General features: G+C 41.3%; 1 protein-coding gene across 1 annotated transcript in view; it reads left to right on the forward strand.

Moving 5' to 3' along the window:
* The window catches only part of LOC126101507 (diacylglycerol lipase-alpha), a 477,330-nt gene that overhangs the window by 285,740 nt on the left and 175,489 nt on the right, over positions 1–16,101 (forward strand). Inside the window, exon 12 of the mRNA XM_049912151.1 lies at positions 14,902–15,043. Coding sequence (XP_049768108.1) covers positions 14,902–15,043 — 142 coding nt within the window. The remainder of the gene's footprint in view (positions 1–14,901; positions 15,044–16,101) is intronic.

Below are 16,101 nucleotides of genomic sequence, written 5' to 3' on the forward strand. Positions count from 1 at the left end.
GCCGGCCGGAGTGACCGAGCGGTTCTAGGCGCTACACTCTGGAACCGCGAGACCGCTACGGTCGCAGGTTCGAATCCTGCTTCGGGCATGGATGTGTGTGATGTCCTTAGGTTAGTTAGGTTAAAGTAGTTCTAAGTTCTAGGGGACTGATGACCACAGCAGTTAAGTCCCATAGTGCTCAGAGCCATTTGAACCATTTGACACTTAAATCTATACTCGATGTTGCCATTACCAGTCTACATTTTATATCCTCTCTACTTCGATCATCATTAGTTATTTTGCTCCCCAAATAGCAAAACCCATCTACTACTTTAAGCGTCTCATTTCCTAATCTAATTCCCTCAGCATCACCCGACGTATTTCGACTACATTCCAAGATCCTCGTTTTGCTTCTGTTGATGTTTATCTTATATCCTCCTTTCAAGACACTGTCCATTCCGTTCAACTGCTCTTCCAAGTCCTTTACTATCTCTGACAGAATTACAAAGTCATCGGCGAACCTCAAAGTTTTTATTTCTTCTCCATCGATTTTAATACCTACTCGGAGTTTTTCTTTTGTTTCCTTTACTGCTTGCTCAATATACAGATTGAATAACTTTGGGGATAGGCTACAATCCTGTCTCACTCCCTTCCCAACCACTCCTTCCCTTTCATGTCCCTCGACTCTTATAACTGCCATCTGGTTTCTGTCAAATTGTAAATGCACTTTCGCTCCCTGTATTTTATTTTACCCCCGCCACCTTCATAATTTGAAAGAGAGTATTCCAGTCAACGTTGTCAAAAGCTTTCTACCAGTTTTTCCATTCGTGTTAGTATTTTGCAGCCGTGGCTTATTAAACTGATAGTTCGGTAATTTTCACATCTGTCAACCCCTGCTTTCTTTGGGATTGGAATTATTATATTATTCTTGAAGTATGAGGGACTTTAGACTGTCTCATACATCTTGATCACCAGATGGTAGAGTTTTGTCAGGGCTGGCTCTCCCAAGGCTACCAGTAGTTCTAATGGAATGTTGTCTACTCCCGGGGCCTTGTTTCGACTCAGGTCCTTCAGTGCTCTGTCAAACTCTTCACGCACTATCGTATCTCCCATTTCATCTTCATCTACATCCTCTTTCATTTCCATAATATTGTCCTCAAGTACATCGCCCTTGTATAGACCTTCTATATACTCCTTCCACCTTTCTGCTTTCCCTTCTTTGATTAGAACTGGGTTTCCATCCGAGCTCTTGATATTCATACAAGTGCTTCTCTTTTCTCCAGAGGTCTCTTTAATTTTCCTGTAGGCAATATCTATCTCACCCCTAGTGATACACGTCTCTACATCCTTACATTTGTCCTCTAGCCATCCCTCCTTAGCCACTTTGCACTTCCTGTCAATCTCGTTTTTGAGACGTTTGTATTCCTTTTTGCCTGTTTCATTTACTGCATTTTTGTATTTTCTCCTTTCATCAATTAACTTCAGTATCTCTTCTGTTATTCAAGAATTTCTACTCGCCCTCGTCTTTTTACCTACTCGATCCTCTGCTGCCTTCACTATTTCATCTCTCAAAGTTACCCATTCTTCTTCTACTGTATTTCTTTCTCCCATTCTTTTCAATCGTTCTCTAATGCTCTCCCTGAAACACTCTACAACGCTTGGTACTTGACCTCTTAGCAACAGATAATCCTCAGCTAATGACGAGCATCAAAACGAATAGAACGATTGCTGAACACAGGGTTATCGTAGCGAGACTGAATACCCTGACTTTCAAATACGGCAACGATAAACAAAAATACATCTATTCAGGTAAATTCTCTTGACGCCTTCCCGAGAGACAATCTCCACTCCTTCTAAACTAACAGTGTAAGTGTAAACCAGATGTGGGTCGAGTTGAAAGAAATAGTATCGACAGAAATTGAGAGATTTTTACCAAATAAATTAAACAACGAATCTGATTCCCCTTGGTACACAAAACAAGTGAGAACATTTTTGCACAAACAATGAAAAAGCATACCTAACTTAAACGAGAGGGAATCCCTCTAGATTGACGATCTTTTACACAAGCTCAAAATTAGCGAGGGCTTCGATGCGAGCTGCTTATAAAAGTTTCCACAACGAAACTTTGTCTCGAAACTGGCAGAAAATCGAAAAAGATTGTGGTCGTGTATAAAGTATGGTAGCAGCAATTCACAACCAATGCCTTCTCTGCGCGATAGCAATAGAAATATAATTTTTGCTGCTAAAGCAGTTGCTAAACACAGCCTTCTGAAATTCCCTCAACGAAAAAGACGAAATAGATATTCCAGAATTCGAATCAAGAACAGCTGCCAACATGAGCAACTTAAAGCTAGACATCCTCGGAGTAGTGAAGCATCTTAAATCGCTTAATAAAAGTAAGTCTTCCGGTCCAGACTGTATACCAATTAGGTTCCCTTCAGAGTATGCTAATATAATAGCTCCATACTTAACAGTCATACGCAACCGCTCACTCGACGAAAATGTTGCACACCTCAAACCAATACTAAAGAAAGGCAATAAGAGTGATCCACTAAATTACAGGACCATATCATTAACATCGATATTCAGCAGTATTTTGGAACATATACTGTGCTCGAACATTATGAATGACCTCGAAGAGAACGGTCTATTGACACACAGTCAACACGGATTTGGAAAATATCGTCCTTGTGACACACAACTAGCTCTTCACACACAAAAAATTTCAAATTGATTCCGTATGTGTAGATTTTCAGATGGATTTTTCATCGTACCTCACAGGCGGCTTGTAATCAAATTGCGTTCTTATGTAATATCGTTGAGGTTATCTGACATGACTCGTGATTTCCTCTCAGGGAGGGCACAGTTCGTAGAATTTGACGGAACATCATCGAGTAAAGTAGAAGTGATTTTTGGCATTCCCCAGGTAGTGTTATAAGCCCTCTGTTGTCCTTTATTTATACAAACGATTCATAAGACAATTTGAGCAGCCGTATTAGACTGGAATTCGAGAGTAGGAAAAGGGAGAGAAGGAAACATAGTTGGTGAATATGGATTGGGGCTAAGAAATGAAAGAGGAAGCCGTCTGGTAGAATTTTGTGCGGAGCATAAGTTAATCATAGCTAACACTTGGTTCAAGAATCATGAAAGAAGGTTGTGTACATGGAAGAACCCTGGAGATACTAGAAGGTATCAGACAGATTATATAATGGTAAGACAGAGATTTAGGAACCAGGTTTTAAATTCTAAGACATTTCCAGGGGCAGATGTGGACTCTGACCACAATCTATTGGTTATGGACTGTAGATTAAAACTGAAGAAACTGTAAAAAGGTGGGAATTTAAGGAGATGGGACCTTGATAAATTCACTAAGCCAGAGGTTGTAGAGAGTTTCAGGGCGAGCATAAGGGAACAATTGACAGGAATGGGGGAAAGAAATACAGTAGAAGAAGAATGGGTAGCTTTGAGGAATGAAATAGTGAAGACAGCAGAGGATCAAGTAGGTAAAAAGACAAGGGCTACTAGAAATCCTTGGGTAACAGAAGATATATTGAATTTAACTGATGAAAGGAGAAAATATAAAAATGCAGTAAATGAAGCAGGCAAAAAGGAATACAAACGTCTCAAAAATGAGATCGATAGGAAGAGCAAAACTGCTAAGCAGGGATGGCTAGAGGACAAATGTAAGGATGTAGAGGCTTATCTCACTAGGGGTAAGATAGATACTGCCTACAGGAAAATTAAAGAGACCTCTGGAGAAAAAAGAACCACTTGTATGAATATCAAGAGCTCAGATGGAAACCCAGTTCTAAGCAATGAAGGGAAAGCAGGAAGGTGGAAGGAGTATATAGAGGGTCTATAGAGGGGCGATGTACTTGAGGACAATATTATGGAAATGAAAGAGGATGTAGATGAAGATGAAATGAGAGATACGATACTGCGTGAAGAGTTTGACAGAGCACTGAAAGACCTGAGTCGAAACAAGGCCCCGGGAGTAGACAATATTCCATTAGAACTACTGACGGCCTTGGGAGAGCCAGTCATGACAAACCTCTACCATCTGGTAATCAAGATCTATGAGACAGGCGAAATACCCTCAGACTTCAAGAAGAATATAGTAATTCCAATCCCAAAGAAAGCAGGTGTCGACAGATGTGAAAATTACCGAACTATCAGTTTAATAAGTCACAGCTGCAAAATACTAACGCGAATTCTTTACAGACGAATGGAAAAACTGGTAGAAGTCGACCTCGGGGAAGATCAGTTTGGATTCCGTAGAAATGTTGGAACACGTGAGGCAATACTGACCCTACGACTTATCTTAGAAGAAAGATTAAGGGAAGACAAACCTACGTTTCTAGCATTTGTAGACTTAGAGAAAGCTTTTGACAACGTTGACTGGAATACTCTCTTTCAAATTCTGAAGGTGTCAGGGGTAAAATACAGGGAGCGAAAGTCTATTTATAATTTGTACAGAAACCAGATGGCAGTTATAAGAGTCGAGGGGCATGAAAGGGCAGCAGTGGTTGGGAAGGGAGTGAGACAGGGTTGTAGCCTATCCCCAAAGTTATTCAATCTGTGTATTGAGCAAGCAGTATAGGAAATAAAAGAAAAATTCGGAGTAGGTATTAAAATCCATGGAGAAGAAATAAAAACTTTGAGGTTCGCCGATGACTTTGTAATTCTGTCAGAGATAGTAAAGGACTTGGAAGAGCAGTTGAACGGAATGGACAGTGTCTTGAAAGGAGGATATAAGATGAACATCAACAGAAGCAAAACGAGGATCATGGAATGTAGTCGAATTAAGTCGGGTGATGCTGAGGGAATAAGATTAGGAAATGAGACACTGAAAGTAGTAAAGGAGTTTTGCTATTTGGGGAGCAAAATAACTGATGGTGATCGAAGTAGAGAGGATATAAAATGTAGACTGGCAATGGCAAGGAAAGCGTTTCTGAAGAAGAGCAATTTGTTAACATCGAGTATAGATTTAAGTGTCAGGAGGTCGTTTCTGAAAGTATTTGTACGGAGTGTAGCCATGTATGGAAGTGAAACATGGACGATAAATAATTTAGACAAGAAGAGAATAGAAGCTTTCGAAATGTGGCGCTACAGAAGAATGCTGAAGATTAGATGGGTAGATCACATAACTAATGAGGAGGTATTGAATAGAATAGTGTAGAAGAGGAGTTTGTGGCACAACTTGACAAGAAGAAGAGACCGGTTGGTAGGGCATGTTCTGGGGCATCAAGGGATCACAAATTTAGCATTGGAAGGCAGCGTGGAGGGTAAAAATCGTAGAGGGAGACCAAGAGATGAATACACTAAGCAGATTCAGAAGGATGTAGGTTGCATTAAGAACTGGGAGATGAAGAAGCTTGCACAGGATAGAGTAGCATAGAAAGCTGCATCAAACCAGTCTCTGGACTGAAGACCACAACAACAACATTAGGCTGTCTGCAGATGATGCTGTTATTTTTAGTATCATCTAGTAAAGTCATCAGAACATCAAAACCAATAGGAAAACTATTTAGGTAAGATATCTTTTTGGTGCGAAAATTGGCAATAGAACCTAAATAATGAAAAGTGAGAGGTCATCCATATGAGTGCTAAAAGGAATCTGTTAAACTTCCGTTACACGCTTAATCAGTCTAATCTAAAGGCCGTTAATTCAACTAAATACTCAGGAATTACAATTGTGAACAATTTAAATTGGAAGAAACACGTAGAAAATGTTGTGGGAAAGGCAAAACAAAGACTGGTTTTATTGACAGAACACTTAGAAATGTAACAGATTACTAAGGAGACTGCCTACACTACGCATATCCGTAATGCTGCGTTGTATGGGCTCCTTCCCAGAGAGGATAAATGGAGTACATCGATAAAGTTCAAAGAAGGGCAGGTTTTTAGCAGCGAGAAAAATGGGAGACAGTGTCAAGGACATGATACAGGAACTGGGGTGGACATCATTAAAACCAAGTTATTTCTCGTTGCTGCCGGATATTCTCACGAAATTTCAATCAGCAACTTTCTCCTCCGAATGCGAAAATATTTTATTGACGCAGACCTATACAGGGAGAAACGACCATCATAATAAAATAGTGGAAATCAGAGCTCGCGCGGAAAGATAGAGGTGTTCGCATTCTCCGCGCGCTGTTCGATAGTGGAATAACGGAGAATTACTGCGAAGGTTGTTCGATGAACCCTCTGCCAGGCACTTAAGTATGATATGCAGAATAGCCATGTGGAGGCAGATGTAGATGTATGATGAAGGAAAACACTTCCTAATGTTCAGCAAAATTATATTTATTTGGTCACGCACTGTCTATCCGCTTATCAGGCCATCTTCAGATGACAACTGAAAATCGAGAACGCTGATAAATATGGTTTGGGACTAACACAAATATGTTTTGTACAGAAGATACAAAGAGACAAAGTGTTTACTTAGAAAAACATTACAATAATTACATAACCTAAGGTGGTAAGTAAAGTATTTGTGTGGAAATACGTTAACAATCTTACAGTCTTACAATGATGAGAAATAAGATTAATTTGCACTTTGAATCTAGTATTTGCAACTAAAACTCAACTTAACAAAAAGGAAAATGGAAACTGAATCTGATTACTTAATTCTAGGCTGGCATTCTGTGTAAAGTGTTTCTCGATTTTCGGTATTTCCAGTAGTGTCATATTTCTGCTTTCCTTGGCGGTATATAAAATTTCAAATTCTACACCATACGAATAGCTTTCTGCTAAAAGATGATTAGCAAAGATCAAATCTTTCCTTCTTAATCCACATGCCACAAACATGCAGCTTTCCATTCAATGGTGCAACGTCTTGTATCTGTTCCATTATCCAAATCAGCTTTTCAAACAAGACTACAAATCATCAAATAAATCGCTCCCAGCAACGGCTATATTTCTGCCCTGATTGGTGATAACTACGAAAAATGAAAAATGCATGAAATTACACCACTTCTCTATGCTGACCAACAGCAATCACTGAGTAGTTACAATGCCTGGTGCAAAATTCCGTATAGTGGCGACATTTCAATCTTACAGAAAAGTTAAACTCTCGATACTACAGACTTGTATTTTTAATACCAATAATATACAAAAATTTTGATTCAGTAGTAAAGACAGACTGCGACTCCTGTATAGGCCCAGATCATTTGGCCTACATCTCAGTGTTATTGACGTGCATGTCTTGGCACGCCCTTCCAGAGAGCAAAGCACAGTGTTAAACATAGATGAAGATATCTGATCAACTGCAAGTCTAATTCGTTGTTTCAGTTGTGTTACGCTATTAATTTTCGCCTGGCACACTTTAGCCTCCATTGACCCCCACTCAAAGAAATCTAATGGAAAGTGAAGAGCCCAGTGCGCATGAGAACCACGTCCATATAGTTTACTGGTAAAAACTGCATTCCAGTAAAGGAAAAACTGGGTGGTGTCGCATGCTGCTGCGAAAGATCTTAGTCCCATCTTCTACATCTACATCTACATTTATACTCCGCAAGCCACCCAACGGTGTGTGGCGGAGGGCACTTTACGTGCCACTGTCATTACCTCCCTTTCCTGTTCCAGTCGCGTATGGTTCGCGGGAAGAACGACTGTCTGAAAGCCTCCGTGCGCGCTCTAATCTCTCTAATTTTACAATCGTGATCTCCTCGGGAGGTATAAGTAGGGGGAAGCAATATATTCGATACCTCATCCAGAAACGCACCCTCTCGAAACCTGGCGAGCAAGCTACACCGCGATGCAGAGCGCCTCTCTTGCAGAGTCTGCCACTTGAGTTTGTTAAACATCTCCGTAACGCTATCACGGTTACCAAATAACCCTGTGACGAAGCGCGCCGCTCTTCTTTGGATCTTCTCTATCTCCTCCGTCAACCCGATCTGGTACGGATCCCACACTGATGCGCAATACTGAAGTATAGGTCGAACGTCTATTTTGTAAGCCACTTCTTTAGTTGATGGACTACATTTTCTAAGGACTCTCCCCATGAATCTCAACCTGGTACCCGCCTTACCAACAATTAATTTTATATGATCATTCCACTTCAAATCGTTCCGCACGCATACTACCAGATATTTTACTGAAGTAACTGCTACCAGTGTTTGTTCTGCTATCATATAATCATACAATAAAGGATCCTTCTTTCTATGTATTCGCAATACATTACATTTGTCGATGTTAAGGGTCAGTTGCCACTCCCTGCACCAAGTGCCTATCCGCTGCAGATCTTCCTGCATTTCGCTACAATTTTCTAATGCTGCAACTTCTCTGTATATTACAGCATCATCCGCGAAAAGCCGCATGGAACTTCCGACACTATCTACTAGGTCATTTATATATATTGTGAAAAGCAATGGTCCCATAACACTCCCCTGTGGCTCCAGAAAGATTTCCACCATATCAAGGTACATATGTACGGTAACATTTTTCTCTACAATCATTCCAGGTAGTTGTTGTTATCATCAATCACACATTCACACTGTGGGTGTCTCGTTGCCACATTTGTAGTGGATGTGGGTGTGTGTGTGTTCGTTTCCCCAGGTCCTGCAGCTGTCTATCAAAATGACCATAGGCGTGGAATGTTGCTTCATCACTCGCTTTCCATAGTCTGTAACAGATCATAACACACATGCTGTTGAGCTTCACAATCTTCAGCTTTGAGCTTATGCATAATCTGGACATGGCACACACGTTTCTTCAACGTGCAATACAGAGTTTTTGAAACTACGGAATGTGGAATAACTAGCAGATACAGAGGGACTCCACGCAAACGCTTCATCTATTCATCCCACAGTTTCTTTTGTTATGGACAGCTGTCCAGGATGTTTTTCATCCCTGAGGTTACCCGTCTATTTGCATTTGTCAACCTAATACTTGAATCCCAACCTTGTGGGACTGCCTTTCTAAATTTATCTGTGAACAACTTCTGAATTTGTCGGTGTTTCTTCCCATGTTAACGGGCACAAACAATAGCGGTTCCTCCTTCTATTGTGAGCATTCTGCCAGTCTACCTGCAACGAAAATAGATTTAGATATAACATCGCGCAAGTGTATCCACACTTCATGTACAGACTGCACTTCGACTTCTGCCTTCACCTACATTTTTTCTCCATGTAGCACTACGGATGTTATCGTATGATTTCATAACAAGGCTAGTGCACTAACTTAAAAAAAAGCTCACGGTCCGTATAAAAATAAATATGTAATTTCTTCACTTGTGCTGCTGAAAGCACACACCAATCTCATTTCCCCAATTATTGATGGTCATTAAGGAAATCCTTAGGTGCTTATACACTGCAGCAGATAAAAAAGTTTCACGTGTTGTACTCTCTTCTCTTTGTGCTTGTATTTTCCAGAAACTAGTTTCAAAATCTATGTGATAAAATGGGTGTTATGAATAGTTCACTCTGACTGTACTGCACATGCTAGTGGAAGTGCTTGCTCCACATAAATCCATTCTCATGATACTGTGATAGATACGTCCTTCCAAGTTTATAGAAAAATTCAGTATGTTACGTACAGTTGTCTATGACCAAACATTCACCAAACGTAAACTCGTGGCGACTCCTGTTTGTCATTATTTGATCTGACTGTTCTGAGGAATGATTAGTCACATAGACACATACGTAACGCAACGGAAATTCTTTTGGAACCTGAAATGATCTACTACTGATTGTGACGTGGTAATATAACTTTGTCACGGAACATTATAACGAGGCGACAAAACCGCTATGTCCAGAAACGGTCGAGGCAAATTTACCTTCTGTAGTTGGAAAATAATTTGCTATTGCTAAGAAATCCCTGATAATTGAATTAATTGCTCGGAACCGAAGTGGCTCGAAACTGAACTACCAATCGAATCAAAGCATGAGAATATTCCTGTAATTACTTCTGCATGGAGCATTATCACATGCCTCACGGTTACTTAATGCTACCATACTGAAAAATCGTACTTCACTTAGTTAAATTGATTAAAGGAAGGAAATGGAAATAAAGGCGTGAGATTTTCTTTTAACTTCAGGTTTATTACATGAACTTTTTGGCGAAAGAGATATTGGCTCGCTAAATCCTATCACAAATCAGAAGTAACACGTAAGCAATGTAAACAAAACAGGATCTGCCCCACACTCATCGTAGCCACAGATGCCACTCTGCTACTCACTCGTTGTCATCGCCTAAGCAACCGCACTGTTCCGATGTTGCTCTTGAAACAGATAATTGTGGAAAATACACTGTCGGAAAAAAAAATTAGGAGACCCTTTTAAAGGTTTCCAGTTCACTCAAGATTTATTGCTCCAGTAGGACATATGGAGTGCCTGAAATGATTACATTTACTGATAAATAGCTCAAGCGGTTCTGAGGTATCAGGTGTGGACCCATGCTGAAGCACCCATTAACGTGGTGAGCCTCCACGGACGGCATCCAGTCGATCATACAGATAGCGAACACTGTCGAGGGATACGTTACGCCACGCCTGCCTGACCTGTCCACGTAGTTCTGTCAGAGTTGTTGGGTGACGAGTCGTAGAGTCGCTTCTCCAGCCATCATACGCTGCACGTGCTCGACTGCGGACAAGTCAGGAGATCGCGCTGGCCGGGATAGTTGCCGCACGGTGAGTTTCTCGGGCTTTATCCTCCTGGAGCAATACCTTCCTGTTGCGAGAACGGCAGAGAAACATTTTGCACGTACCGAGCGCTGGTTACCATCCCATCCAGAAACAGCAAAGGTGATCTAATTTTTTCCGACAGTGTATTCTCCACAATTATCTGTTTCAAGAGCAACATCGGAACAGTGCGGTTGTTTAGGCGCTGACAGTGAGTGAGTAGCAGAGTGGGACCTATGGTTACGATGAGTGTGGGGCAAATCCTGTTTTGTTTTCATTGCTTACGTGTTACTTCTGATTTGTGACAGGATTTAGCGAGCCAATATCTCTTTCGCCAAAAAGTTCATGTAACAAACCTGAAGTTAAAAGAAAATCTCACGCCTTTATTTCCATTTACTTCCTTTAATCAATTTAACTAAATGAAGTACGATTTTTCAGTATGGTAGCATTAAGTAACCGTAAGGCATGTGATAATGCTCCATGCAGAAGTAATTACAGGAATATTCTCATGCTTTGATTCGATTGGTAGTTCAGTTTCGAGCCACTTCGGTTCCGAGCAATTAATTCAATTATCAGGGATTTCTTAGCAATAGCAAGTTATTTTCCAACTACAGACGGTTAATTTGCCTCGGCCGTTTCTGGACATAGCGGTTTTGTCGCCTCGTTATAATGTTCCGTGACATAGTTATATTACCACATCACAATCAGTAGTAGATCTTTTCAGGTTCCAAAAGAATTTCCGTTGCGTTACGCATGTGTCTATGTGACTAATCATTCCTCAGAACAGTCAGATCAAATAATGACAAACAGGAGTCGCCACGAGTTTACGTTTGGTGAATGTTTGGTCATAGACAAATGTACGTAACATACTGAATTTTTCTATAAACTTGGAAGGACGTATCTATCACAGTATCATGAGAATGGATTTATGTGGAGCAAGCACTTCCACTCGCATGTGCAGTACAGTGAGAGTGAACTATTCATAACATCCATTTTATCACATGGATTTTGAAACTAGTTTCTGGAAAATACAAGCACAAAGAGAAGAGAGTACAACACGTGAAACTTTTCGTCTTTTCTTCTGCCGACTCCGTATGTGAGTGCGTGTGAATAGACAAATGAGTATAAATTTTATGGTTGTAAGTCCTAGAGCCTGCAACCCAGCTGTAAATCCTTTCAGAGTATGCTGATATAATAGTCCCATACTTACCAATCATATACAACCTCTCGCACGCCGGCCGCGGTGGCCATGCGGTTCTAGGCGCTCTAGTCCGGAACCGCGTGACTGCTATGCTCGCAGGTTCGAATCCTGCCTCGGGCATGGATGTGTGTGATGTCCTTAGGTTAGTTAGGTTTAAGTAGTTCTAAGTTCTAGGGGACTGATGACCTCCGATGTTAAGTCCCATAGTGCTCAGAACCAACCAACCTCTCGCTCAAAGAAACATCCGTACCAAATGACTGGAAAGTTGCACAGGTCACACCAATACTCAGGAAAGGAAACAGAAGAAATAAAAGTCATCCGATGAATTACAGACATCACTGACGTCGATATGGAGTAGGATTTTGGAACATATACTGTCTTCGAAGATTACGAATTACTTCAAAGGTAACAATTAACAGTTGGCACATAGTCAACAGGGATTAAGAAAATCTCGTTCTTGTGAAATATAACTAGCTCTTTATTCGCACAAAGCAGAGTATACTATCTACAGGGGATCTCAAATTGATTCCCTATTTCTAGATCTCCGAAAGGCTTTTGACACTATCCCCCACAAGCGCGTCTATGGAGTATCATCTGAATCGTGCGACTGGCTTCGTGACTGCCGTCAGAAAGATCACAGTGCGTAGTAATCGACGGAAAATCATTGACTAGAACAGAAGTGATTTCTGGCGTTCCCCATGCAAGTTTTTGGACTCTCTGCTGTTCCTAATCTACATAAACTATTTAGGAGACAATCTGAGTAGCACTCTTAGGTTGTTTGCAGATGATGCTGTCGTTCACCGCCTAGTAAAGCCATCTGAAGATCGAAAGCAGTTGCAAAATGACCGACACGATATTTGTGTAGGGCGAAAAGTGGCAGTTCTCTGAACAAGGAAAAGTGTGAGGTCATCCACATGTGTGTGAAAATAAATCCGTTGAATTTAGGTTACACTATAAATCGCACAAATTTAAAGGCTATCAGTTCAACTAAATACCAAGAATTACAATTACAAACAACTTAAGTTAGAACGATCACGTGGACAAAGTGGTGGGGAAGGCAAATAAAGACAGAGTTTTATTGGGACAACACTTAGAAGCACGTCTACTACGGAAACTGCTTATAGTACGCTTGTCCGTCCTCTGCTAGAGTACTGCTGTGGAGTATGGAATCCCAACTAGATAGGACTGACATGCGAATATCGTAAAAGTCCAAAGAAGGGCAGGTGGTTCTGTATTATCGCGGAATAGGGAACAGACTGTCACAAATATGATGTGCGAGTTGCGATGGCACTCAAAAGAATGCGTTATTCGTTGCGGCGAGATCTTTTCTCGAAATTTAAGTCATCTGCATTCCCCTCTGAATGCGAAAATAGATGTTTGTCGTCAACGTACGTGGGGAGAAGTAATCATACGCATAAAATACGAGAAGTCAGAGTTCATATTGAGAGACATGAGTGTTTATTTTTCCCATGCGCTGTCAGAGAGTGGAACGATGGAGAAACAGTATGCATGGGGTTTGACGTTGGAATTACAGAGTAAACATGTAAATGCCGATGACTAATGCGATAATGATACTGTCTCAAGTGTTTAAATTGTCCTCAGTTTCCTGTGTGTGTATGACCTTTTTCTTTAAAGATCTATTAGTCATTTGTGTTATGAAATCTTTGACATGTACTTCCTCTCTTATTAATATCCATTACACGAAGTAATATACCATAAATATTATTTTTTTAAATCCGATAGTTGTGTATTTTCTGAACTCTTTTATGTGGTGTATTTTTACTCATGTTAATATCCATTATGTGAAGCAATATACAGCACCTCTCAAGAGTAACGATCACAGCACTCCCCAGCATCTACACTAAAGCGCCAAAGAAACCGGTATAGGCATTTGTATTCATATACAGAGACATGTAAACAGGCAGAATACGGCGCTGCGGTCGGCAACTCCTATATAAGACAGCAAGTGTCTGGCGCAGTGGCTGGTTATCAAGATTTAAGTGAGAGCATCTCCGAGGTAGCGATGAAGTGCGACTTTTTCCGCACTGCCATTTCACGAGTGTACCGTAAATATCAGGAATCCGCTAAACATCGAATCTCCGACAACGCTACAGCCGGAAAAAGATCTTGCAAGAACGGGACCAATGACGACTGAAGAGAATCGTTCAACGTGACAGAACTGCAACCTTTCCGCAAATTGCTGCAGATTTCAATGCTGGGCCATCAACAAGTGTCAGCGTGCGAACCAATCAAAGAAACATCATCGATATGGGCTTTCGGAGCCAAAGGGCCACACGTGTAACCTTGATGATAGCACATCATAAAGCTTTATGTCTCATCTGGGCCCCTCAACCCCGACTTTGGATTGTTGATGACTGGAAACATGTTGCCTGGTCGGACGAGTCTCGTTTCAAATTGTATCGAGCTGATGGACATGTGCGGGTATGCAGATAACGTCATGAATCCATGGACCCTGCATGTCAGCAGGAGACTGTTCAAACTGGTGCAGACTCCTGCATGGTGTAAAGCGTGTGCAGTTGGAGTGGTATGGGACCCGTGATACTTCTAGATACGATTCTGACAGGTGACGCGAACGTAAGCATCCTTTCTGATCTCCTGGATCCATTCATGTTCATTATGCATTCCGACTGACTTGGGCAATTCCATCAGGGCAATGTGACAACGCACACGCCCGGAATTGCTACAAAGTGCCCCCAGGAACACTCTTCCGAGTTTAAACATTTCCGCTAGGCACCAAACTCCCCAGACGTGAACATTATTGAGGATATCTGGGATGCCTTGCAACCTGCTATTCAGAAGATATATCTAGCCCCTCGTACTCCTGCGGATTTATGGACAGCCCTGCAGGATTCGTGGTGTTAGTTTCCTGCAGCACTACTTCAGACATTATTCGAGTCCATGCCACGTCGTGTTGCGGCACTTCTGCGTTCTCGCGGGGGTCCTACACGATGGTAGGTAGGTGTACCAGTTTCTTTGGCTCTTCAGTACACCGTCATATCACGCACTCCGACTTGTGAAATATCATGATGTATTTTCTGCACAATGTTTGCTATAAAGGAGTAATAAAACTGTGTCCGGCCAGCATGCCCGCTGCGGAGCACAGCAAGCAGTTCATCACGTCCGTGGTGGTGGGCAAGGACGTGGTGCCGCGGATAGGCCTGCACCAGCTGGAGTCGCTACGCGCCGACCTCATCAACACCATCAAGCGCAGCAAGGACCCCAAGGTGAGTCCAGCGCAGCCCGTCTGCCGTACACTGCTCATACAGGCCAACCAGTCACACTCGTCAAGATGCCAACTGTCGAACTACAATATGTTTCACGCACAACGATGCCAGTGTGTCCGTTGTTATGTGGGAACCTACGCAAGGAATGTGGGCTACTAATTAGTTAGGTAGTTAGTTAGTGTCATGTATCATTTGTACAATTAACCGCAGTGATACAGATCGTGTCATTTTACATTCAAATTACACATTCATATGTAAATTTGACTACATGTTGACCATTTACGTGGTCTTTTCTTTTTTTTTTTTTTTTTTTTAATACGGACATGAGTTAGTAGTTCCTATTAGCCTCCTTTTATAGATAGAAAGAATAGAAATTCCTCTGCGGAATGGGAGGAGTTGTCAAGCATTAAGTTTTGCTATTTGCTCTCAAATTTAACTTTTGCTGTTCGTCAGACATTTTATATCAATGGGCGAATGATCAAAAATTTTTGTGGCAGGATTGTGCACCACTTTTTTGCTTATTGTGGAGTAATAAATGTCATTTTTTCTTCCAGTATAGTAATTATGAGCACTACTGTCCCTTTTTAGTAACCATTTGTTCAAAATGTTCAAATGTGTGTGAATTCCTAAGCGACCAAACTGCTGACATCATCGGTCCCTAGACTTACACACTGCTTTAACTAACTTAAGCGAACTTATACTAAGAACAACACACACAAGCTCATGCCCGAGGGAAGACTCGAAACTCCGACGGGAGGGGCCGCGCAGCCCGTGGCATGGCGTATCAAACCGCGCGGACACTCCGAGCGACTAACCATTTGTTTGTCTGTACATGTACTCGTACATCACATACTCCAATTTCCGTCCCATTCAAATTTTTTTTCCCTTAGAGTGTATTTAATTTTATCTCGATTGACATGAAATCTTTCCAAAGTTGCGTATCGTATTGCTTTGGAAAGCAGCCTTTTGTTTGCAGTTTTGTAAACATTTAACTACTAATAACTATGAATGTTATTGGTCTCTGTTTCATACAAAAGTAGCGTAAAAATTTTAAAATT

This window comes from Schistocerca cancellata, chromosome 9, assembly GCF_023864275.1.
Source record: "Schistocerca cancellata isolate TAMUIC-IGC-003103 chromosome 9, iqSchCanc2.1, whole genome shotgun sequence".
Taxonomy (NCBI): domain Eukaryota; kingdom Metazoa; phylum Arthropoda; class Insecta; order Orthoptera; family Acrididae; genus Schistocerca; species Schistocerca cancellata.